The sequence below is a fragment of the Mirounga leonina genome, unplaced genomic scaffold, assembly GCF_011800145.1.
Source record: "Mirounga leonina isolate KUSES-001 unplaced genomic scaffold, KU_Mleo_1.0 Mir_166, whole genome shotgun sequence".
NCBI classification, from domain to species: domain Eukaryota; kingdom Metazoa; phylum Chordata; class Mammalia; order Carnivora; family Phocidae; genus Mirounga; species Mirounga leonina.
In genome coordinates, this window is record NW_023270418.1 from 28640041 (window position 1) to 28664541 (window position 24501).

Genomic DNA, 24501 nt, shown 5'->3' on the forward strand with positions numbered 1-24501 from the left:
GCACCGCATTTCCCAGGAGGCTGTGCGCGGCGGCGGGTCACGTGACCGGAGCGCGGGCTTTGGAAGGTGGCGGAGCGCGACAGGACCCGCGGCGGAGCTGAGGAGGGTGCGGGGCTGAGCACCGTCCTGGGCAGCACCGGACCGAGCGCTAGCCGTCGAGACCTCGCGCCCCAAAGGCCAGGTGAGACCCCATGGGAAGTGTCTTCGAGGGCGGCGGGGTCCGCCTCGCTCTGGGTGCTGTGGGGGGCCGTCTGCCGCGCGCGGGGCGAAGGCCGGAGCGCGGGCCCGCCACCTTCCGGCTGTGCGACTTGGACCGGTCGCCTAAGCTCCGAGACTCTTGCTTCATTTGGGGGGGGGGAGAGATAGCTTCCACTTAATGGGGCCGTTGTGTATTTTGACCAAGATCCTGGATGAGAGACATTTTGGAGACTTCACTGGTTTAGATCTCTTTCCCGCCTCCCTCTGTTGGGGGCTGTGGGAGGCTAGCCGGCCAGCAGGCACTGACCTCCCCGTAAGCCTTCTAGCAAAGCAGCCAGCCTGAGGCCGGACCCAGAGGGTCGAATGACCTCTGCGGAGGAACGGTTCCGAGCAGGAGAGCTAGAGGATGGCGGGAGGAGGGCACGGCTGAGCAGCGGTGAGAAAGGGCAGGCCTTATCTCAGCCTTGGCGTTGGCCCCCAGACTGTGAAGGTAGGTTGGGAAGCAAAGCATGGAAGATCTTGAGGACAGGTTGAGGTGTTTGGAATTAGGGGGGGGGGGATGTAGCAGGGTCACTTACGCTTTAGAAAGAATCCTGTGAAAAGTGGGAGCAACGAAAAGGTCTAGTGTAATATTTCTTGGAGTGTTGGGCACATACCACCAGCGGGCACAAGATGACTTTAAATGGCACCCAAAAAATCCTTTTTTTTTTTTTAAAGATTTTATTTATTTGACAGAGAGACACAGCGAGAGAGGGAACACAAGCAGGGGGAGTGGGAGAGGGAGAAGCAGGCTTCCCGCCGAGCAGGGAGCCTGATGCGGGGCTCGATCCCAGGACCTGGGATCATGACCTGAGCCGAAGGCAGACGCTTAACGACTGAGCCACCCAGACGCCCCCCAAAAATCCTTTTTAATGGTTACACATTTAACACATCAAAATATAACTGATACGGCACAGACATTACTGCTTAAGAGGAGTTCTCTTTTTCAAATTACCTGAGTTTTTTTTTTTTTTAAGATTTTATTTATTTATTTGAGAGAGAGAATGAGATAGACAGAGAGCATGAGAGGGGGGAGGGTCAGAGGGAGAAGCAGACTCCCCGTTGAGCAGGGAGCCCGATGTGGGACTCGATCCCGGGACTCCAGGATCATGACCTGAGCCGAAGGCAGTCCCTTAACCAACTGAGCCACCCAGGTGCCCCGAAATTACTTGAGTTTTTAAAACAATGGTGTCCATTTAAAGAAAATATTAAGTGAATGAAAGTACAGGTTTTAGATGGAAGTGGCAAAAAATTGTGAGGGTGGTTTGGGTCTAAACGAAGTTCAGGAAACACTGCCCTAGGAAATACTTGTGAAGGGGCCTGAACCACAGAAGTGCAATGTGGGACTGAGCAACTACAGGTTGCCAGGCTTCTAGATCAGGACCTAGGGTCAGGTAGGAGCCGTGGAGTTCACATTTTCAGACTTAGTGGTGGAGAGAAAATACAAAGAGAAAGACTAAGAATTCCTAGCAACCTCATGGTAGAAGTAGAAGCCAGTCTCAGTGCTGAAGGATTACTGAAGGGAGACTCGAGCAGCAGCGTGTGAGGAAGCCACATAACTCCCATTCAGATATGGTTTTTTGCTAGTCCTTCTTCAGGGCTACTGTATCAGGGTTCTCTGGAGAAGCAGTAAGATATAGGATATGGACATATATAAGGAGATTTATTTTAAGGAATTGGCTCAGGTGACTGTAAGAGGTTGGCAAGGTTAAAAATGATCGGGCTGGCCCACAGGCTAGAAACTCATGCAGGAGGTGATGCTGCAGTCTTCAGGCAGGATTTCTTTGGGAAACCTTACTCAGTTTTTGCTGCCAAGGCCTTAAAACCAATCAGGCCCACCCATATGTTGGAGGGGAATCTCCTTTGCTTAAAGCCAACTGATGATAGATGTCACAAAATAACCTTTACAGCAACACTTGGATTAGTGTTAGAGTAAATAACTGGGTGCCTTAGCCTAGCCAAGTTGGCACATGAAACTAACCATCACAGCTGCTAAGAGGAGCCAGAGGAAGAGTTGGGGATGTTCAGTGACTGGCGTGAAGGTATACAGGAGGAATGTATGAATTGGCAAGAAGTTAGGTAACTCGTGTTTATTTTGCCACTGTGCACATTCAGCCTTGTATTATGGTTGCTTTTGTACCTGTGTCATCTTTGTTTAGACAGTATTTGCTTGTCCTTCAGGGCTTGGTTCTGTCATTATGATCCCTGGGCTCCTCAGGCCATGCACTCTCGTCCTCCCACACCAGTTGTAGCCCTTACTGCATGCGAGCCCTATTGCTGCCTTATCCACGAAACCTTAATAAGTCCCTCGACATCAGCAGGATCTTATTCCTCTTAACACCCAGGTTTTTCCCTGATATTCAGGAAGCCTTGGTATTAACTGAGTGGGCTCCCTTGCTAGACAGTAAGTTTTTTTGCAAATGGTGACCTTGTCTTGTTCTTCTTTTCATCTTCTGCGGTCCCAAATTGGCGTCCTTTTTGTTGTGCTCAGTTTGGTCAGTTGAAGACATGAAGTTGGTGACATAGCACCAGTTATAACCCTTGATCCTTTGCATGCATCCTTTAAGTTCCTCCTCTTCTTACTTTACTCCTTTCTTTTTTAGCTGTCCCTCCTCTGTGTTGCTATGGGAATTCAAGGCCTGGCCAAACTGATTGCTGATGTGGCCCCTGGTGCCATCCGGGAGAATGACATCAAGAGCTACTTTGGCCGCAAGGTGGCTATTGATGCCTCTATGAGCATTTATCAGTTCCTGATTGCTGTGCGCCAGGGTGGGGATGTGCTGCAGAATGAGGAGGGTGAGACTACCAGCCACCTGATGGGCATGTTCTACCGCACCATCCGCATGATGGAGAACGGCATCAAGCCCGTGTATGTCTTTGACGGCAAGCCACCGCAGCTCAAGTCAGGTGAGCTGGCCAAACGCAGCGAGCGGCGGGCTGAGGCCGAGAAGCAGCTGCAGCAGGCTCAGGCTGCTGGGGTCGAGGAGGAGGTAGAAAAGTTTACTAAGAGGCTGGTAAAGGTCACCAAGCAACACAGTGATGAGTGCAAGCATCTACTGAGCCTCATGGGCATCCCATACCTTGATGCGCCCAGTGAGGCCGAGGCCAGCTGTGCTGCCCTCGTGAAGGCTGGCAAAGTCTATGCCGCGGCCACTGAGGACATGGATTGCCTGACCTTTGGCAGCCCCGTGCTGATGCGCCACCTGACTGCCAGCGAGGCCAAGAAGCTGCCCATCCAGGAATTCCACCTGAGCCGGATCCTGCAGGAGCTGGGCCTGAACCAGGAGCAGTTTGTAGATCTGTGCATCCTGCTGGGCAGTGACTACTGTGAGAGCATTCGGGGCATTGGGCCCAAGCGGGCTGTGGACCTCATCCAGAAGCACAAGAGCATTGAGGAGATTGTGCGTCGGCTCGACCCCAACAAGTACCCCGTGCCAGAAAATTGGCTCCACAGGGAGGCCCAGCAGCTCTTCCTGGAGCCCGAGGTGCTTGACCCAGAGTCTGTGGAGCTGAAGTGGAGTGAGCCAAATGAAGAAGAGCTCGTCAAGTTCATGTGTGGTGAAAAGCAGTTCTCTGAGGAGCGAATCCGCAGTGGGGTCAGGCGGCTGAGCAAGAGCCGCCAAGGCAGCACCCAGGGCCGCCTGGATGATTTCTTCAAGGTGACTGGCTCACTCTCTTCAGCTAAGCGCAAGGAGCCCGGACCCAAGGGATCTGCCAAGAAGAAGGCAAAGACTGGGACAGCAGGGAAGTTCAAAAGGGGAAAATAAATGAGTTTCCCTCCTACCTCCTTGACCCCAGAATACCTGCCTTACGGTACCCTCAAGAGCTAGCACTAGAGAAACCTCTGGGGGCGGGGAGGGGATTGCATTGCTTCTCTAGCTCTACCCTTCTCAAGTAGTGCTTTTCTCTTTTGTACTTGATCTTATGGCAGGAATGCCATAGAGCTACTTTGTTTTCTCTTTTAGCTCAGGAAAGTATGTCAGGCTCAAAACACCTCTCAGGCAATTTACGGACACTGAATCTATTTTTAAATGAAAGTGAGAGCAACAAGTTTTGAAGAGGGAGTGGGAGATAAATGGTAGAGATAGCAGACTGGACAAAAATGATTTCCTGGCTGGCCAACTGGTGGCCGATGGGAGTGGGTGGTGGAACCAGACTGCACTTCTCTCTGGCTCAGCCTTAACCCACCCTGTGAGACAGCCATCAGGAAGTCTGAGTCTTAACAGATGGGGAGAGCTGATGAGAACTAAGACAGGCAGGGAGAGCTGGAGTCCCTGGAGTTGGCAGCAAGGGTCTGATTACTGGTTATGTGTCCTGGGGTGGGCAGAAACTTGAACTTGCTATGTAACTTGAGTCTTCACATTGGTTATTTAGGGGCATAAGATGGCGAAATTCTAATGTCCTCTCTGAGGCCGTCAACTGAGTTGAGACTTTGGGATAAGATGCTATTTTCATGTGCTGTTTTTGTTTTAAAGATATGAGAAAAGCCAATAAAATTATAAAAGTAACCAGAATGTCACGTTCTCTGAGAACATTTGAAAACATCTCGAGTGTCCCCAGGCTTCAGGCAGTGTGATGTTCTTTTCACGCTGAAGAGAACGTCCCAGACTTGTACCGTTACAAGAGGTTTGAGAGTGGCCACAAGATGGCGCCACCCTCCATAGAATGGCTAAAGCCGCTTTGGCAGTACTTAAGCCATTTGGAGGAGGACGCCTCGTTTAACTAGGAAAGAAGTTTTAATAAGTTGAATGGGTTTCTAGTTTCCCACCTACTGTGTGAGATGAAGGAACTCCTTTGAGAAAGCCTCACAATTTCGACCAACTACTTCATAGCATCCAAGCATTTACCTTACCAGTTTATAAATTGTGAAAAAACTGCACTTCAGAAATAACTTTCATGTTCCTTCTGTGACATCAAATTCAGGTTGCCGTTTCCCATAGAGATGGAATGTTTTAAAAGTTTTATAATCCTGCTAAAACTTGGTGGGGAGTTTCTAATTTTTTAGCATTCCTGTCGCTGCCATTTGAAGTTAACAGGCACACTTAAGCAATCTGAAATTTAAACTGCCAATATTCTAACAGATTAAGCGGGTAAAGACTGGTGGTTTTCAAAATTTCTAATGGAGCAACGTATTTTTCAAGTGAAATCTTATGTGGAACCTCAGGATTTGAGCTTCTCTGGTTGAAGCAGGAGTGGGACATAGTCTCCCCAACAGTGCTCTCATAACTAGGGGACTCCCAGACCACTGGTAGACAGTTTTGTTTTGTTTTGTTTTAAGATTTTATTTATTTGACAGAGAGACAGCGAAAGACGGGACACAAGCAGGGGGAGTGGGAGAGGGAGAAGCAGGCTTCCCGCTGAGCAGGGAGCCCGATGCGGGGCTCGATCCCAGGACGCTGGGATCATGACCTGAGCTGAAGGCAGATGCTTAACGACTGAGCCACCCAGGCGCCCCTGGTGTAGACAGTTCTATTCTGAGGGCAGGGATCTTGGTTTTGTTCACTGCTGTATCCATCAGTTGAATGGAACGGGTTTTCTCAGATTGGACTAAGCCACACAACTTCTGGGAGCGCCAAGTAATCTAAGTCTGTGGTAATGATGATGGGGCCCAGAGGTGGAAAGACTTCTTAGGGAGTGATGGTCTCAGTGCTGTAGCTCTAGGTAAGGGCTTGTACCCTGTAGTAGTCAGACATGTAGAGTGGTTTTCCTCTGTTTTTCTTCTTTTAAAAAAAATTCTTTTTAAGATGTTTTATTTATTCGAGACACAGATAGAGAGAGAGAGAGAGCACAACCAGGGGCAGAGGGAGAGGGAGAAGCAGGCTCCCAGTGAGCCAGGAGCCCGATGTGGGGTTCAACCCCAGGACCCTGGGATCATGACCTGAGCCAAAGGCAGACGCTTAACCAACTGAGGCACCCAGGCGCCCCCCCTTTTTTTTAAAGTTTTTAATTGCCCCTTTTCTTTTTTAAAAGATTTATTTCAGAGTGTGCATGTGCACATGAGCAGGATGGGGGAGGGGCAGAGGGAGGAGCAGACTGCTCACTGAGCAGGGAGCCTGATGGGGTTGATCGCAGGATTCTGGGATCATGACCTGAGCCAAAGGCAGATGCTTAACCAGCTGAATCACCAAGGCGCCCCTCCTTTTGTTTTTTCAAGTTGAGTTGTCTGGTCTTCTCTAGTTTATTAACCACTGCACACTGCAGGGAAAACCAGTTCTGCAAATTTTTACCTAGCATGTTCTAATGTTCTTGCTCAAAGGGAGCTGTTCTATCAGGATTGAGGTTAAAAGGCATTGCTTTGCAGTCCCGCTCTGAAGCACTGCGTCTGCAGACACAGGCAAAACAAGAGACTTTTGGGGACTACCCGTATTGAGACTAGAAACAAGGTCGAAAGGGTGAGGGTACTGCTTCGTGATAGGAGACGCATGCACACCTGGCTAGTGTATCTGCGCAGCCTAACACCTGACCATACGGGGTCCTGGGAAGGGGTTGGCTTTGCTCTTCCTCGCCATAGCCTACCTGGGCCTTGGTGTTCTTTTGGAAGATGCAGGTGTTCCTCTGCCCAAAGGCCTTGTGCAAATGAGTCTGTCTGGGAACTCCTGGTCAGAAGGTTCCAGCCATAGAGGTAGGTAGGTGGTAACTTACAGCACTGGCATGGGGAGTCCCATTGACATGTGCAGAAGAAAGTCGTGGATTACAAATGAATAGCCTTCGTTTGGTCAAAGTGAACTTTATTTTTCAGCTTTCCTTGTCTGGATGTGGTAACAAAATTGGCACACACGAAAAGGATACAGATGTGGGACCTAATCAAAGAACGTGCTTCCAGTAAAGTGGTGGGAAGATGAGACTAACAAAGAAAAACGTAGGTTGGAATTCTAAAACAGAGTTCAGATGTTGGTATGCTGCCACGATCTGTGACTGGGGGTGACTTGTCCTCTTTAAGCTTGTTTTCTCATGTCATTGCTTGGATTTGAGATCACTCATCGTACTGTTAAAACAGTCTGAGCCTTTTTGTCACTGGTGTGTCCCTCTGTGGCCATGTGAGACTACACTGGTCTAGGTTACGGAAAGAAGGCCACAGTGGTTGAAGTGCTTTGAGGACCTGGACTTGGCTCAGTACGCCTCGCTGGGTTTGCTCAGATTAGCAGCCAGATGGCTTGACAGGCTGGTGACAGGACTCCTAAACCTTGGGTAGTAGGGACAAGAGGGATGGGGCAGGATCAGCACCTATTCTGGAGTGAGGAAGCCAATGAAAGAACTTTTCAATTCTGCTTCTAGTCTTTCTACCCAGGCTCTTACAAACCAGGTTCTGTCCAAATGGAGAAGAGCTGAACTCTTTTGCAACCCGTCCTGCCTCTGTTGTTGTCTCTTTAATCTTTGTTTTGACAAGCCTCTAAGTCATCCCCACAGCCTTTCCACAAGTGATGTCCTAACCCCATCGCAGCTCACTTGCAGATGACCTTTATTCTCTCCTACAATGAAATGTGGACTCTTCTACGGCTCTGCTTTTTCCTTCTAGTTTGAGTTTCCTCTTCTCCATATCCAAAACGCTCTATGCTTAAGAGTAGGTGCTGATGAACAGGCAAATGACCCCCTCACCTGGCGGGAAGGCTGTGGCTTTGGGTGTGAATGCAGATGACAAGCCCTGGGGGTTAAGGCAAGACTCCTGGGCTCATTCCTTTGTTTGCTTAAGAGATGGGTTAAACGTTAACCTTTAAGAACCAGGAGATTTTTTCCAAAAAACTGTATTTCAGTATTAGATGGATAGGCTTTTTAAGAGATTATCCTAAATTCCTACCTGGTGTCCAGCGGAGAAGATGCTTGAACAGAGTTGATACTTCGCAAACTGTTTTTATCTTCCTATCTGGTTTAGAACTGTGAAGTGATTATATTTAATTCACTGTTCCCACTCAGAAGTAATACTGTAACATAATTTAGGTTGCAGAACATTTCTTAACAACTACTATATTCTTTAGGACTGTAGTTCAGGATCTCCCAATGTGGTCACTTGTGCTAACTACTTTGTTAAACGTGGAATTACAGATAGGAAGACAAAGGGAAAGCACTGGGAACCCCCATTTGTTTTTAGGGAGAAGATGAAGTTGCCCCATCTGTTCACTTGTTTATGGATGAAGAATCAAGACGTGGACTCCATCCTAGGAGTCTTGTTCCTTGAGTGGTGGTTACAAGAGGTGATCCCAAGGTGAAGGGGATTTTGAATGGCCAGTAACTCTTCTTGCTATTTTGGCAAGAACTACGACCTAATGCTCCCTGGGTGCCCTGGATGGAACATAAGCTCAAAATCGATAATGCCAGGATCCTTCAAAGTCAGATGTTTCCAGCACCACAGTCCTGGCTTTGCTCTGCCTGCTTCTGGAAGTGGGAAAATTGCTTCTCCAGGAGCCTGAGGCAGACCTAGGTCTCACCTAGCCCTAGAGTGAGCTGAGCCTCCCAGGTGGTGCACTATGCCAGGCCTCAAATCTAAATCTTGCTTGGAAGGTTCAGCCACTCTATCTCCTCAGACAGTACAGGGTGGAGAAGGCACTGAGAAGTAGACCAGTGAGATGGGCTCACCCCTTTCCTGGCTGGAATTTTAATGCTAAATCTCTTACTGATTTTGGGGCTCAGTATGTCCTCCCTATTCTTCCAACACCGACTCCCTCATTGCTCACCAAGCATCTGTATCTGCCAAACTAGAAAAAGGAAAGTAAACTCCCACATCTCTGCCCCAGTAGCTCCTTCCCTCCCTCCAGGGGGCAGGCATGTCCCCCTAGCCCTTTGGGTCTTAGATCTGTGCCGGGAAGATAAAGGGGAAGGGTTTGAGTTGAGCCTTTATCTCCTCAGACCACCCCCCCCCAATATTATAATTACAGTGGCATTGTCCCTCCAGCTCCCCTCTGCTTTGGTGCCAGAAACTCATCTCCCAGGTGGGCTGGTATGATCAGTGAAGACAGGCATTTCTTCCAGATTGGGGGGGGTTGTTGTTACTGGTGAAGATAGGCATCTAGCCAGAGCTGCCCAGACTCCTTCAGTGAGCTGTGGGAGCAAGATGGGAGCAGGAAGTGAGAGTGAGAGAGAGAAAGAGAGCGAGCGCGCACGCAGAGCCAGGCCCAAAAGCCAAACCACCCTACAGACATGTAGTGAGGCTCTTACAGAGGAATGGAGGCTGGTCTCCATGGCATATGGCCCCTTTACTCCCGTTGGCTTCTGAGAACTAGCTTGGGCCATGGCACTGAGAACAAAGGCCTGACTTGGCTGCAAGACCAGCAGAGCACCCTGCCTTTGTCTTGGTGGCCTCCATTCCGGGGGGACCCTGCCTGTTGCTCCCACCCCACACAGCACCAGCCCCATTGCCGGCCCTGTTCCCAGGCTCAGGTACTCACTAGATAATGTCGGCGAAGGCTGCGAGCAGGGGCTTGGACTGGTACTCTATGCCGTGCTTGGCACACAGGGACTGCACCAGGGGAGCCACTTTATGGTAATTGTGTCGAGGCATCGTGGGGAAAAGACTTCAGGGAGAACGGGACCGTCAGTGGCCCCTACTCTGCTCTTTCCACCTCCCCGCTTTCCCCACAGGGACCCTCCCAAGGACCCTGCTTCTCAGGTCTCCCTACTTACTGGTGCTCAATCTGGAAGTTGAGATGTCCACTGAACCAGTCATTGAAGGCAGACTTGTGGACATTGCATGTTGCATGGAGCTGGAGGAAGAGGGCAGGGAGAGCGTGGCTCTGGGTGCCAGATAGAAAGGCCAACCCAGCCGTCTCCAGGCAAAGCCGGCTGGGGTTGGGGGGTCGGGGGGGACGGTCCCTGGTCACTCCCTTCTCCAAATGGTGGCAGGAGAGAAGCTTCAAGCTAATGAGGCAGTGCTGTTTGGGGACGCCCACCTCCTAGCCTGCATCTGTGCCCACCTGCCTTTTTCATTAGTTGTGTCATCCCCAGGTCTTCCAAGTGACTGTCCCTTACCTGGATGGAGACCCAGTCCATGTTCCGGTCGCGATCAATGCGCATGGGGATATGGTTCATCTGTGTGACCCACACAAACCAGTGACTTTCCAGGAACCTGGTGGATATGGCACACAGACAAAAACAGTACAAGTGAGAGCTCTTCTTCTGCCTCAGATAACCTCTGGCCTGGCCATCTTCCCAGGCCAACACCTGGGACACCCCCTGCCGCCTAAAGCCCCAGCACAGCCCCCAGACCAGACTCGTTATTCCCAAACAGCTTTTCTTTGCCATCCCTCCTTCCCCATCAAATACTACCTGACCAGGAAGAAAAGGCCCAGGACGCCTTTCAGTCCCAAAAACGGCCAGTAGGTGAGGAAGAGGCGGGCGTAGAAGGTGATCATCCAGGCCAAGTCCTACATTGAGAGGCAGAGAGCATGATGACTGGCACAAAGCACTTCTTCCTCTTCCTTTCGTTTCACCTATTTGCATGGTACAGCCACTCTGCCAGGGACCCAGACTGGAACATTCTGTCACCGTCAGCTTCTCTTCGTTGCCCAGTCCTGCAATATCTCATGCCACCCCACTCCTTCCTTCCATTCCTGGCGGCGGCCCCCAGTCCTCCTTGCCTGTTTCCTTCACAGGTGCCAAGGCCTACAGGGTTTCCCTGCCTCCAGCTCCTCCCAACCCATCAAAGTTCTTTATCCCTTCATCATGCTGCCAAATGAATCTTCCAGGACAGAGGCTCGGTCTATGCCAGTGCCCTGATCAAGCACTTCTTCTACACCACAATTCTCCCCTGGCACGAGTCACAACATGTCCAAGTGGCCAAAACTGCCCCTCACTTCCCAGAGTCCATCCCCCTCCAGCCCCACCTTTGCCCATCCTCCAAGGCCCAGCTACAAAACTGACTTCACAAAGCCTTTTCTAATGCCTCTCATCCAGCCAGAGGCAGGCAAGACCCTTTTGGAATCCTAGAACCTTCTGCGTCTACCTCTTCCCCACCCCCAAGCCTGGCTCCTGGCTTTATGACAAGCACGAGAACCTCAGGAGGTACCAGCTGAATGAAATAGGCCATTGGTGGTGGGGGGGGGGGTTGGGGTGGCTCAGTCAGTTGAGCATCCGATTCTTGGTTTTGGCTCAGGTCATGATCTCAGGGTCGTGGGACTGAGCCTGGAGCTCTATGCTCAGCACCAAGTCTACTTGAGAGATTCCCTCTCCCTCTGCCCTTCCCCCTGCCTGTGTGTACGTGCTCTCTCATAAATGAATGAATGAATAAATAAAATCTTTTTAAAAAAAAGAAATAGGGCGTTGGGAGTCAGGCTGTCTGCTGAGTCCAGATCATCCCATCTAGAGACAAGGAAGGTCTATACTCAGTTCTATTAACTTTGCTCTAAATTAGGCCTGGAGTAAATCTCAGTGAGCTTTCCTCTGGAGAACCCCCATTCCCCTCCCTCAGGATTCTGAAGACAAAGGATGTGGAACTTGGGGGCTATGGATACTCACCACCCACTTCTTCCGCTGGATAACAAAATAGAAAATATACCACTGGAAGTAGAGAGGCAGCAAGGCTGGGGGCCCAACTAGGAAGGAAATGGAGACAGGGAGGAAGTGTGAGCAGCATGAGGGCAGTTCAGTGCCTGAGAGGTGGCCTCTGGCACGGGGCTGCCCCCTTGCCATCTCTTCCTGTGGCCCCTTCCAGCTGCCTTGGCATTCCTCACTCCATTGGAACTGGCAGGCCCTGAAGGTGGGCATGAGTGCAAGTCTGAAGAAGGCAAAACCTCCCAAGAGGATGCCAGGAGGGTGAGGGTGGGAGTGGCATTCTTTTCCATTCTCGAGCTCCATGCCTTTAGAAGGCCACTGCGGATTCTCCCCGTGTTCCCTGGCCTGCCACTGCCTGTCCTTGCAGTCACCTGCCCTGCATTCTGGGCTGCTCTGCCTACAGGCGAAGGGACAGGAGCAGGAAAGTTTGCTTGTGTGGGTTGGGAGGTGCGGGGTGGGTGCTGCTAATGCTTCAGTGGGCTGAAAGCTTACTTCTTTGGATTAGGGAAATGACCTTGTACCTCCCAACCTGAAGCCCTGGAGGGCAGGTGTGGGAAGGGATTTGAAGAAGTGGTCCCGTCCTAATGCTGTCCCCTTTCCTTTTCTGTATCCCTTCTCTGCAGGGCCCTGAAGCTCCCTATAACCCCCTGCACGACCGTGCTCACCTATGGCTCCTCTGTCCTGATGTGCCATGGATTCTAAAATTCTCCCAGACATTTCTGCTCTACCCTTCTACCCATCCCCTTTCTCCAGTAGTGATGGTTCATAATAGGCAGTTAGGATAAATTCCTTTGAACTAAAATGGGATCAATGGAATCCTCCTTTCCCTTCCTTTAAACATTTGAATTTTTAAAGGAATTAGAAAACTCAAATTTTAGGCACTATGAAGATTTTAAAAGCAAGGAATATAGAACAGCCTTCAGAGAGAGCTTAAGACAACCACAGAAATATCCTCCTTTTCAGCTCTAACAGCCTTTCCACTTCCTTTTTGAGTCCAGTCCTCCCACAGCCACTGGGTGTTGGACTACCCACAGAGTCATCTTGGCCCAAGTCTGTTTCCCAAGGTTTAAGGTTTAATCAAGATGGCTGGACCTGACCGCTCAGTGCTCTTGTGGAAGCCAGGGTGAAACCGGAGGAACTCCTCTGCCCCAATACACATGACCCTTGACCAAATATTAGCCTGTAACTTTGCTCAACTGAGATGGTAGTCTGCTCCCATGCAGGGAGTAACCAGTCGGGGACAGGGTACTTCCTGCAGCCTTTACTTAAAATACCATAATCCTTCAGAAAGTCATTTCTTCCTGACATCCCTTCAGCACCCCCATCCCAAGAGAGTCCCCCTGTGCTGGATAAGGACACTCACTCAGGAAGAAGTATTTGTGCTGGTGGTTGTATGGCATGTACTTTTTCTTCTGTTTCCCAAGCTGTGAAGAAAAGCAAACACAAATCAGTACCCACAGACCAGTCATCCCATTCCCTTCCCCCTGTGACCTTGGCTTTTCCCTGCTCAGGAGTTTAGGCCTACTCCAGGGGCTGTCGGCTGAGCTTGTTGGTGCTGTTAGAATGCTCCAGCAGGCCTGGCTTTACCTGTAGCAACTGGCGCAGGAAGACCCAGGCTGTGATCGGCCAGGTGCACACACCCTGGCGTACAGCTCCGTGGCCCGTGCCCACACGAGGCATGAGCACAGCAGAGTCTGCAGGTCCTCAGGACTCCTCATGTCATCCAAAGACACCTTTGTCTTAAGGTTTCCAGGCCCCTCCACATCCTCTCCCCTTTTCCCCAACTAGTACTTTTTTTTTTTTTTTTAAGATTTGTTTACTTACTTTAGAGTGAGGGGGGAGAGGGAGAGAATCCCAAGCAGACTCCCCACCAAGCCCAGAGCCTGACTGGGGGCTCGATCCCAGGACCCCGAGATCATGACCTGAGTCGAAATCAAGAGTCAGACGCTCAACCAACTGAGCCACTGAGGCGCCCCAACCATCTGGTACTTTTTTCACCATAGACAACCATTTATACCCCTACACAGGCCAGTATTCCCTCTCCATCCATCCATCCATCCATCCATCCATCCATCCATCCAGACCCTCTTTTGGTCTCTTGATTACAACATGAACTTTATAAAATCCCGAATGCTAAGCGAAGTTAGCAAATACTGGCGGAAAGGGACAGAACTTGGCAATCTGAAGGTTCTGGCAAGGCTTTTCCCAGTGGGTAGTGATTATTTTATAAGCCTAGCTGCTGAAGAGACGGGCCGGTGCTGTCAGATCAGTCAGCCTGAATGCCCGCATAGGCACCCAAAATCATGACAGCAAAGCTCTGCTGTCTCACTTGGTGGCTCCTTCTGCCCCTCTTGCCTGAGTTAGTTCTGGCAACCGGATGAGCCCAGAGCACAGGAGCTACTCCACTCCCGAGTGGAACGCCAGTCCCTCTTTCTTCTGTGCATCGGAATGACAATAACATTTATTCTTATTGACTGATTGACTGATTCTGTGCAAGGCATTTCTGCTAAATGAAGCATCCTTTCTGTATTAACTGATTAAATTCAACAAGTATTTACTGAGCACCTATTATGTTCCAGGCACTGTTCTAAGTGCTGAAGATACAGAGGTGAGCAACACAAAAGTTCCTACTCTCATGGAGCTTATAATTTGAAGAGAGGAAGCTGATGACAAACGTGTGAACAGAACTAATGGTAATTACAGATTAAAAACAGGAAAATAGGACAAAGTGAGGGAGGCAGCGTTTTGGCTCTGGTGGTCAGAAATGGTCACTCTGAGCTGCTGACATCTGGACTGAGACCTGAATGAAAAGGAGCCAGCAAAGCAGGAATTCAGGGGAAGAGCATTTAATGCAGAGAGAAGAGCTAGTACAAAGGCGCAGGATGTTTGAGGGACAGAACGGGCAGTGTGGCCGGGAACAGTAAGCAACAGGGGAGAAGGACTGATAAGGCTGGACAACTAGGGAAGGCCAATTCACAGTGGACCTTAGAGAGCCCCAGGAAGACCTTGGCAACGAGCCTGGGTTTTATTCCAGTGGTGATGGGAAGCCACTGGAGGGCTTTCAACAGGTGTAGCATTATCGGCTTTGCACTTGGGACAGGCCCACTCAGCCTGCAGGAGGGAATGAACTGTAGTGGGGGGAGGTATAGTTGCAGGGAGACCAGGGAAGAGGCTGGAGCAGGAATCAGGCTCCAAGATGGATTGGGGGGGGGGATGGGAAGCAACGGAGATGGAGAAGTCAATGGATTTGGGATGTTTTAGAGACAGTATTAACAAGGCTTGCTGATAAACTGGATGTTGGGGTGAAGTTCACCCCATCCTCTACAGGGAAAAGCAGACGAGGAGCACCTGTCAGGTTTGATGGGGGTGAGTGGGAAGACACTGGCCTATTTTGGAACTGTTATGGAAGGGAGCCCTGTCCACTGCTGCCTCCTTGAATGGCAATCAGATGCTATTATGATCCTAATAACGGCCCTATTGTGTTTCAACTCTCGGACAGAGCCAGAAAGTTTGTATTTAGGGTGAGGTGTCTCCTGCGTTTTCTTGTTCTCCAGGAGACTCGGGAGGCACTGAGGTGGATGCCCCGGGGTCAGCATGGGGATCAGCTCCCAGAGGGGCTGAAGCAAAGGCCAAGCAGCCTGCAGCCAAGGCATTTACTAATAGGCAGTCCATCCTCAGGCTCATAACTAGACAGAAAAATATCTATCGATCCTAGATCACTTTCTGTTTTTAGTGTCTGCAAACGGGAGTTTCTTGAAAACTCTAGTACCAAGAAACAATAAAGGCAGTGGTGTGAGAAGGTTCTCTTCCACTTAAACTCCCACCCTTTTTTTTTTTTTTAACCCTCTGTAGTGACAGAAGTGCTACCAAGGACTAGATGCTCTGCCTAACAAATCACCCACACAGGTGGGGCCAAGGCTGATTCATCATCCGCACACCGTTGACCATTATACAGTGTTGGACGTGTAGCAAGCCAAGGCCTTGCTTAGGAGGTAGGAAAATTAGGACATTATGCAAAGGTGGGGCATAAGCCTCAACAAGGGGCTCCTGGTGCCAGGACAGCCAACACTGTAAAAGCCTTTCCACAGAGTCCTCCTGGCCAGAGGGGGAGGACAGCCAGGCTACCTTGCACTCACTCATGCCTACAATGGAACAGTCTGAATTCTTGGCATGCTGAAGTATCATACAGTGCGGGGAGGGGGGTCTGGTGGGACTCTTTAACTGCAGCCTAGAGCCTCGGCACAGAGGGTGTTTTTATTATTTTTTTTTATTTTAAAGATTTTTATTTATTTGACAGAGAGACACAGCAAGAGAGGGAACATAAGCAGGGGGAGTGGGAGAGGGAGAAGCAGGCTTCCCGCGGAGCGGGGAGCCTGATGCAGGGTTCGATCCCAGGACCCTGGGATCATGACCTGTGCCGAAGGCGATGCTTAACGACTGAGCCACCCAGGTGCCCCGGCACAGAAGGTTTTAAAGTAACTTTACAAAGAACTCTATTGGCCATTCAAAGTCTCCTATTGCCTTATGTTCACCAAAAGCTCTCCAGATCTCCACCCTCAGGCATTCATCCTTCAGCAGCTGCATTACAATTTTTGCTCATAACCTCAGGTGATAACTCAAACCCAACACTGACCACCCTGGAAGTCAGGCTGGGGTCAGATGGGTGGGAAGAATTACTCAACGAATGAATGTTCCAGGCCCTGGGCATCAAAGAAGAGTAAGACAGTTGGTCCAGCCCTTGATGGGGAAGACTGCACACAGTAGGATATCAGAGTTGTGGGAGGTGTCAGTGGGGGTGACTGCCTGGGGTAGGAATATCTAAAAAGTATCCCCAAGGAGGACCATCCATTCGATTTGCAGAGATCTGCACAGTAATCTGGTCACTGTTTGGATCCCTTGCAGCATGAGGTATGTTTATGCAATAACTGTTGGCTTACACTCACCAGGGATAACAGGTGATTCTATCCTGGGCAGCTTATTTATTGCCTGTTGCCTCCGGCGACTGCCAGCAAGCCAGCCTGGCCTCACTCTCTAACCCACACTGACAGCATTGTGAACATTTTCCCCAGAGCCCTCTCTTCTGGTTGGCTGCCATTCTCCCAAGACCTTTCCACTGATATTTCTACTCACCTCCACAGAGAGGATCTTCCCCAAGGCAAAGAAGAGGGGGTGCATGTTGATGTCTGGGTCTTTGCCTAAACAGTTGGGCTTGGCATGGTGCTGGAAGTGCATGTGGTTCCACCAACTGGCAGGGGCCCCCTACAGAAAAGCAGGGACATGAGTATGAAAGCCTAGCATTCCCCCATCCCCCCCAAGGAAACCCTTCATTGACTGGAGTTTCACGAGCCCCTCCCCAGCTCATTGACCTTCAGGTGGCCAATCACGAAATGATGTAGCAGGTGGTTCCAGGTGGAGGTGCTGAAGACAGACAGGTGCCCAAAGTCATGCTGCAGCCAGCCGGCCTGGGCCTGAGTGAGAAAAGTTAGTGCTGAGAGCAGCCCACCAGCCCAGGCTCCATCTCAGTGACCTCAGGGGGTCCCTGCCTCACCCCCTTCCTTCGTCTGCCTAGCCCTGTGATTGCCACAGTACCTCGAGCACGTCAGGAAAGGAGTCAGGGTCCCAACTCTGGACCTCTGCCACTAACTCATGCAAGAGTTGGGGCAAATCACTATCCTTTCCCTGTTCTTCAGTTCCCTCGAAGAGTTCCCATAGAACTCTCTGGAGTTCTAGGACTTATGATGGAGTGAATATCCAGACTACAAAAAAGGACAGAGTGACAAACTCAGAGGCGAGTAGCAGGCTTGGCAAATGGGTTCTGATATCAGGTTCTAAGCCTTATTAGCATGTTGGGCAATGTGATGGTGAGGAGAAAGCCAAGCTTTTCTGAGAAATCAGAATCTTGGTTCTTGACAAACTTGGGCTACACTTGGGTGACCAAAGTGAAGGTGCGCATGTGCTTAAGGAGCAGGTAAAAGGCACAGATGATAAAATGTCTCTGTGCGCTAACTCTCCCCCATATCCTCAGTGCCGCCCCGGTCACAGGGCCGGGCTTCTTGGCCTTCTGAGGCATACAGAGAGCTTTCCCCAAGGATGCAAGGATGCTGAGCACGGCTGTGCTCTTGACTAGCCAAGAGCTCTCACTTGAACCGTGCCAAGCAGCACTGCACAGAGGAGGAAGGGCACAAGGGATGTCCCAAAGACCCAAAGAGTGAGCCAGGCAGCTACGTCCAGCAGCAGGATGTGCAGGAGGTACAATAGGAAGAAGACATGGTTGGCCTTCATGAGCCCCATCCGCTCCACTGTGGCCCGCAGCTCTCGGAACTCATCAATCAGCTCCTTCTGTGGAAGAGTGAGAGGGAGGGGCTGTTATTCTTCCCAGCTGTAACCCAACACTGCTGGACACAGGGGCCCTCTTAGGCTCCAGAAACCCCCATCCCCAGATAGCTGTGGGAAGTCCATAATCCTAGGTAAGTCTACCACAACACTGAGGAAAGACGTGCTGAAGGACCATGCCTGAGAGCATGTGGTCTTTGGAGTTAAACAGACTTGACTCAAGGCCCTGCTCCGCCATCTACTAACAGTGTGATTCTTGGCCACATTGCTCACCCTCCCTGAGCCTCAGCTTTCTCATCTGTAAATGTGTACGGGTTCTATGTGGTTATGGCGGACACAGAGTACATGCTTAAATAGGTCTTGATGAGGGTAGTGGTGGTGTTGGCCTTGTGAGAGCCATAGGTTTCAAAGCCCTGCTCATTATGCCTGTGTCCCAGTGACTGGGAGAAACAGGGACCTCAAGGTTTCACAAGAACTACTGACTGTGGGCGCTTGGGTGGTTCAGTTGGTTAGGCGTCTGCCTTCAGCTCAGATCATGGTCCCAGAGTCCCGGGATCGGGCCCCTGCTCAATGGGGAATCTATTTCTCTCTCTGCCCCTCATCCCATTCATGCTGTCTCTCTCTCAAATAAAATAAATCTTAAAAAAAAAAAGAACTATTGACTGTGATCAACTCTGATCTTATCTAGGCCTTCCTTCTCCCCCCCTTGCCCTTCAACAATCAAAGTGTCTCCAAACAGCAGAGTCTCACATTTTTAGTGGGCTCAAAGCTGGGCTGCTCTGGAGACAGTTCTCCAATCAGGAGAGAGTTCATATACTTCCTCACAAGGCCCTTGTCGATGTGGAACGCCACAAAGGGATCCTGCAAGGATAGGGAGAAGACAGAGCAGTTAGGAAGCCAGCCCGGGCCCCCGGGGCTCCTGGAGGGCTCACACCGGAGGCCATCCTCCTGATCCAGCAAGGAGGCTGTATCCAACTTCAAAGAGATACCACTTCCCTCCAGTCAGCTGACCTTTGAGGGTGCTTAGACCTTTCCCAGGTGTGCACATCTCAGGAACACCCAGCATGTGTTCTAGTGAAAACGGCACCACAGCAAGGAGTAAGAAGTGTGGGTAGGGGTGACCACGGAAAGACTTCTCTGGGCTGGCCTGTCCGCTAAGCTGGCCTGTCCTCTAGGCGTGTCTAGGGACAGCTCTTGCACAAGAATTTAAGATCTAGGTGAGAAACAACTAGAAGGGATGGGTGGGGCTGTTGAGACTTCTGTTTTTATCTATGGGACTTTTAACAGATCCCCTCTGAGCCAGCGTTCGTCATTAAATGTGAGTTGGAAGACTCCCTACCTCCGAACTGGTAACTTTCCCATTTCTCCCCCTTCTCTCTGCCGCCGTTCCTGGTAGGGTTCCATTATTTCCCCTAAGACTCTGACCACCCCCTGCCGCAGTGGCTACTTTCGGTTTTGGCAGGTCAGGCGGTCCCAGGCCTTAGGGGGAGGCGGCACTAGAGGCGGGAGCCGGGGCGGAGCCGGCGGCCGGTGGCACCACACATCTGGACCAATCGCTATCCCCGTTGCGGCCGGCCCCAGCCCCGGCCCCAAATCACACTGCGTGAAGACCCTGCGTCGGTGCCTGCTTCGTCTGCGCATGCGCGAGCGCCCACCTCTTCGCTCTCCCCCGCAGTCCCGGCTTCCCAGTGGTCAGTCGTGGTGGCCGCTGCAAGCTCTGGCCTTGCCCGCCCAGCCGCCCCTTCACCCTGTACGGGGGTTCCCACGGCAGCGGGCACTGGCTGGCTTCCCGCCTCGGCCCTATCCCCGAAAACGCTTCCCTCTCCTGCTCCCACTCGCAAGCCGGCACGCGCAGTCTAGACGCCCGCTGCGCTCCCTTCGCACCCACCGAGACAGGTCGAGACTCCCTCTTCCTGCCGCTGGCCCCTCCTCCCTCGGCCTCAGCCGCTCCGCCGTCCCCGGCAGCCTGCATCCTGGCTTTCCTCCCTGCTTGTCCTGCTCTGGGGTACGTCTGCGTACGTCTGGCTACCAAAGACGGGGCCACAGACGGAACGCACGCACACGGGCTCGCAGTCCTTTGTTTGTGTGGGCACGCTGCCGGCCTCCATCCCCACTCTCCTGATTCCAGTTTTCACAGCCATTCTCCTGCCCTTGCATCCCGTGCTAAGTCGTGGGCAACGGGTATGCTCGACGCCTGCTGGCTTCTCCCCCGAATCAGTTGGGAGTTCGCCGTCCGTGGGTGCCAAACTTCCTGCCTGGAGCATTCAACCTCCCGCGGCAGCCGCCCGGCCCCGCCCACTCCCGTGCCGCGGTTGGGCACCGCTCACCGTAGCATCCTGCCCCGCGTAGTGGCTGATGACCCGGGAGCCCCCGGGGTGCCGCCGGCAGAACTCGCTGATGTTGTATACCTTCCGATCGATCACGAGCCACCGCTCCGCCGTGTGCCCGGAGCGCTGCGCCACCTCGTCCCACGTGAAGTAGCGCTGGGTCGGCGCCTGGGTAGCGGTCTCGGAGTCCATCCGGGCAGAGGCGGTCAGGCACGCGCTCCGGGCCCGTGGGGTAGAACGCGCCGCCCTCGCGAGCGCGGAGAACGGACCCGCCTGCGCGCGCCGGGTTTTCAGCACCCGCGGCGCGGACCGCGGAGCCCCGCTGCACGCGCTCCCATTGGTCGAGCCGCGTGGCGCGGGGAGCGAGCCCCCGCCTTCCCACCCGGCTCGGCTGGGAGGATTAGGGCGGGCGCGCCCCCTCGCGGGTTCCGTGGAGGGTTCGCGGCGTTCAGTTTCCCGACTCGCGGGTACGGCTCCCGGGGGTCCTGCGAGCTGGAACGCACTCTCTGCGGACGCTCCTGGGTGCGGGGTTCGGCGCGCCGGTGGGTGGGGAGGGGCCGTCCTGGGGTCGAGGCTGCCCCAGGGGACTGGTCCTTAGGCCCCGGGCGCCCTTGCCAGTCTCCGGGCCCCGACCCAGCGCAGATCCGTCTGATAAACCCCCGGCCTCCTCGCCAGGGCCCCCACGGTTGTGGGGCCTGAAATAACAGGGTGCGAACCCTTGGCGGTTACCTGTGAACAGCGTAATTAACGGTTAATTGGGTTTGGGGCATGCTCATGCTTTCTTTTGCCCAAAATAACGTTAAAAATGCCCCACAATTTTTGTAGGCCTGTTTACCCTTTTTGTTTTAATTTTTGGTCTATTCTGAATTAACTGGAATAAATAAAAGGAAGTGGTTTTCAGCATCTCCTGACCTCAGGGAGGTTCTGTGTGGAGAGCCTGGGTCTTCAAGCTGAGGCATCCCTACTACGTCCTGAAGGCACCCGGGAGCCATAGGAGGCCTTTAAGTAGAGGGATTTGGGGCTCAGACCTCTGGGCTTTGGGAGGGAGTGAGGAAGCACCCAGATGATGGGGTTTGGGGATATAGGTGAGGTTCAATGGGGGTGGAGTCCGGAGCCCACGACTAAGAAAGAAGTCTTGAGACCCCTTTGGTGCAAAATGGTGGTTTATTAAAGCACGGGGACAGGACCCATGGGCAGAAAGAGCTGCTGCCCTGCCCGGGGATTGTGAGGGGTGGTTGATTATATACTATGGGGTTGGGGGAGGTAAGGAAAAAGGGAGGTTTCAAAAGAACTTTCATATGCTAAAGAGGACCTACAAGATACCGGAGGCCTTGCCATTGTCAAGTTAAGGTTGTTTACCCCTCTAGTAAGGCATTAACATTAAGATAGTTGGTAGCTTCCGGGAGGAACGTTACACTCTGCCTGCTTCAATTATCTATCAATGGGCTGCAGGTTATAAGGGCATTTAATTTTATCTACATTTCCTTCTGGAAGCTAGGTTATTGATGATAGGAATGCGTTGTTTTTGTAGATTGCTAAGACGTTTGTAAACTGAGGGAGACTCCCGTCTTGTAGGATTGTGATCTCTATAAGTTAACTATTTGTTTTTCCTTTAGGAGTGCCTGAGGAATGTCACATAGATCCCATGGGGGGGGGGTGTCATCTTCTGCTTTGTCCTCAGCTTGCCTTTTGTTCCCTCATCCCAGAGGCTGGGGGTGCCAGTCAAGGAGCTGTTGCAGTAGGAAGAGACCCAGAGTTTACTGCTAAATTTTCTCTTATTTATTCAACAAGCCCACTATAAAGCACTTACTCTGTGCCAGGCACTGTTCTTAGTGTCTTATAAACAGGAATTCATGTAATTCTCACAACAATCCACTGAGGTAGAAACTAGTATTAACCTTCCAGACAGAGGAGACATTACGTGTTTTGTCACATAGCTAGAAAGTGGCAGGGCCGAGATTCAAACCAGCTGGTGCTGCTGTGAACCCCTAGGCTCTGCTGTCTCTCCTCCGAGGACACTAGTATTTGGGTACTTTGATGGGACTCTGCAGCCAAGAGAAAGGAAGCAGATCCTTGTCCCAAGCACTGAGCTAGAGTCTGAGCTCCTAGGAGTCAGGAGAGGGGCATGCAGAGCAGACTGGGAAGAGTGTGGCTGGATTTCTGGTGGAAAAGGACCTTAATCCCTTCGATCCAAATACCTCATTTTATAAATAAGAGAATTGAGTTTCAGAATGGGGAAAGGGACTTCCCAAGTGCCTGTGAGGAAGCTCAGGTGTCCTGGCTTCTGGTTAAGATTCCGGGGCCCTGGACCTTGTTCCAGAATGAGAGACAACCCCCCCACCCCCTGCCCCGTATGCCAATTTCCCTTTTTAAAAAAAAACGTTGCGGGGAGCCTGGGTGCTCAGTCGATTAAGCGTCTGGCTTCAGCTCAGGTCATGGTCCCAGGGTCCTGGGATCGAGCCCTGCCTCGGGCTCCCTGCTCCGCAGGAAGCCTGCTTCTCCCTCTCCCACTCCCCCTGCTTGTGTTCCCTCTTTCGCTGTGTCTCTCTCTTTCAAATAAATAAAATCTTTAAAAAAAATAAATAAATAAAAATAAAAAATAAAAAAACGTTGCCCAGCAACTTGGCGGTTTGTAACCAGAGCTATAAAATGGTTTGTACTCTTCAGTCAAGTAATTTCACTCTTGGAAAAGCGAGGAGTGGGAAACTACAAAGGTGTTTATTGCTAATTTAATAGTAAAGACTGGAGACAGCTACAAATCCTGACAATAAGAAAACCTTCAGGCTCACTGGGATATATTAGCACAATGAGGAATTACAGAGTGATTAAAAATGACCACGATGTGAACTATATTTATAAGTAGAAAGTACTTTGTGGTGAAAAGAGCAGAACCCAGAGTACTCGATTAAAGTTTTGTAAAAATATCATGGGTATTAAATAACAGAGGAGACTCTGCCATGGTGAAAACATTTCATAGTTTGACATTCTTTATTTTTCTGTAAAGTTGCTTAATCTCCCTGAAGAAAAAGAAAGAAAGACCTTGCTACAACCATTATTCCTGTAGCGTATTCTTTTAGTGGGAATGTAAATTGATGAAACTTTCTGGAAAACTAGTTTGGTAACTTTATTTAGAACCTTAAAAATGTTTCCAATAATTTCATGTTTCAGGATATAGCCCAAGGAAATTTTTTTCCCCCTTATGCTGTATTTTTTATTCCCATGACTTAATTCAACTAGAAGCCTATCTCCCCACTTGCCCTCACCCATTTTACTCCCCGCCCCCCCCCACCTCCTCCCCTCTGGCAACACCAGTTTGTTCTCTGTATTTATAGGTCTGGCTCTGCTTTAAGGAAATCTTTTGGGGAAAAATATTTATAACCAAAAAAATAGTCATTGAAGAAATATTTATGACAGCAAAAAATGGCAGCCACCTAGATGCCTATCAGTGGAATATTAAGCAGACATTAAAAATAATGTGATGAGGGGCGCCTGGGTGGCTCAGTTGGTTAAGCGACTGCCTTCGGCTCAGGTCATGATCCTGGAGTTCCGGGATCGAGTCCCGCATCGGGCTCCCTGCTCAGCAGGGAGTCTGCTTCTCCCTCTGACCCTACCCCCTCTCATGTGCTCTCTCATTCTCTCTCTGTCAAATAAATAAATAAAATCTTAAAAAAAAAAAAATAATGTGATGAAATTTTACTGGCTGAGGAGATAATCGTCACTCTAAAAGGAAATGATAATAGTTAACTATTTCTGGATGAGTGGAACAAGGTCATTTATATTTTCTTTTTTTAAAGATTTTATTTTAGGGCGCCTGGGTGGCTCAGTTGGTTAAGCGACTGCCTTCAGCTCAGGTCATGATCCCAGGGTCCTTGGATCGAATCCCGCATCTGGCTCCCTGCTCCGCGGGGAGCCTGCTTCTCCCTCTCCCACTCCCCCTGCTTGTGTTCCCTCTCTCGCTGTGTCTCTCTCTGTCAAATAAATAAATAAATCTTTAAAAAAAAAAGATTTTATTTTATTTATTTGACAGAGAGAGAGAATGAGAGAGAGAGAACATGAGAAGGGGGAGGGTCAGAGGGAGAAGCAGACTCCCCGCTGAGCAGGGAGCCTGATGCGGGACCCGATC

General features: G+C 50.9%; 2 protein-coding genes across 5 annotated transcripts; one reads left to right on the top strand and one right to left on the bottom strand.

Annotated features, from left to right (window-relative positions):
* Window positions 1–80: 80 nt before the first annotated feature.
* On the top strand, window positions 81–4751 carry FEN1 (flap structure-specific endonuclease 1). Its single transcript, XM_035012992.1, has 2 exons — window positions 81–181; window positions 2841–4751. Exon 2 carries the CDS (start codon window positions 2862–2864, stop codon window positions 4002–4004), a length of 1143 nt encoding a protein of 380 aa, XP_034868883.1. The 5' UTR covers window positions 81–181; window positions 2841–2861; the 3' UTR covers window positions 4005–4751.
* A 2197-nt stretch (window positions 4752–6948) lies between these two features.
* Window positions 6949–20658, bottom strand: FADS1 (fatty acid desaturase 1). 4 transcript variants are annotated; one of them, XM_035012987.1, is made up of 12 exons: window positions 20379–20658; window positions 18802–18912; window positions 17860–18057; window positions 17085–17186; window positions 16849–16977; window positions 13082–13142; window positions 11683–11759; window positions 10495–10592; window positions 10198–10294; window positions 9853–9932; window positions 9618–9743; window positions 6949–9270 (listed from the first exon to the last, which is right to left on the bottom strand). In XM_035012987.1, the coding sequence occupies exons 1-12, from the start codon at window positions 20568–20570 to the stop codon at window positions 9219–9221; spliced, it is 1323 nt and encodes a 440-aa protein (XP_034868878.1). In that variant the 5' UTR covers window positions 20571–20658; the 3' UTR covers window positions 6949–9218. The 4 variants fall into 4 exon arrangements, with proteins under 4 accessions (XP_034868878.1, XP_034868879.1, XP_034868880.1 ...); XM_035012988.1 differs by lacking the exon at window positions 20379–20658 and adding an exon at window positions 19940–20293; XM_035012989.1 differs by lacking the exon at window positions 20379–20658 and adding an exon at window positions 19391–19495.
* Between the last annotated feature and the right edge of the window lie 3843 nt (window positions 20659–24501).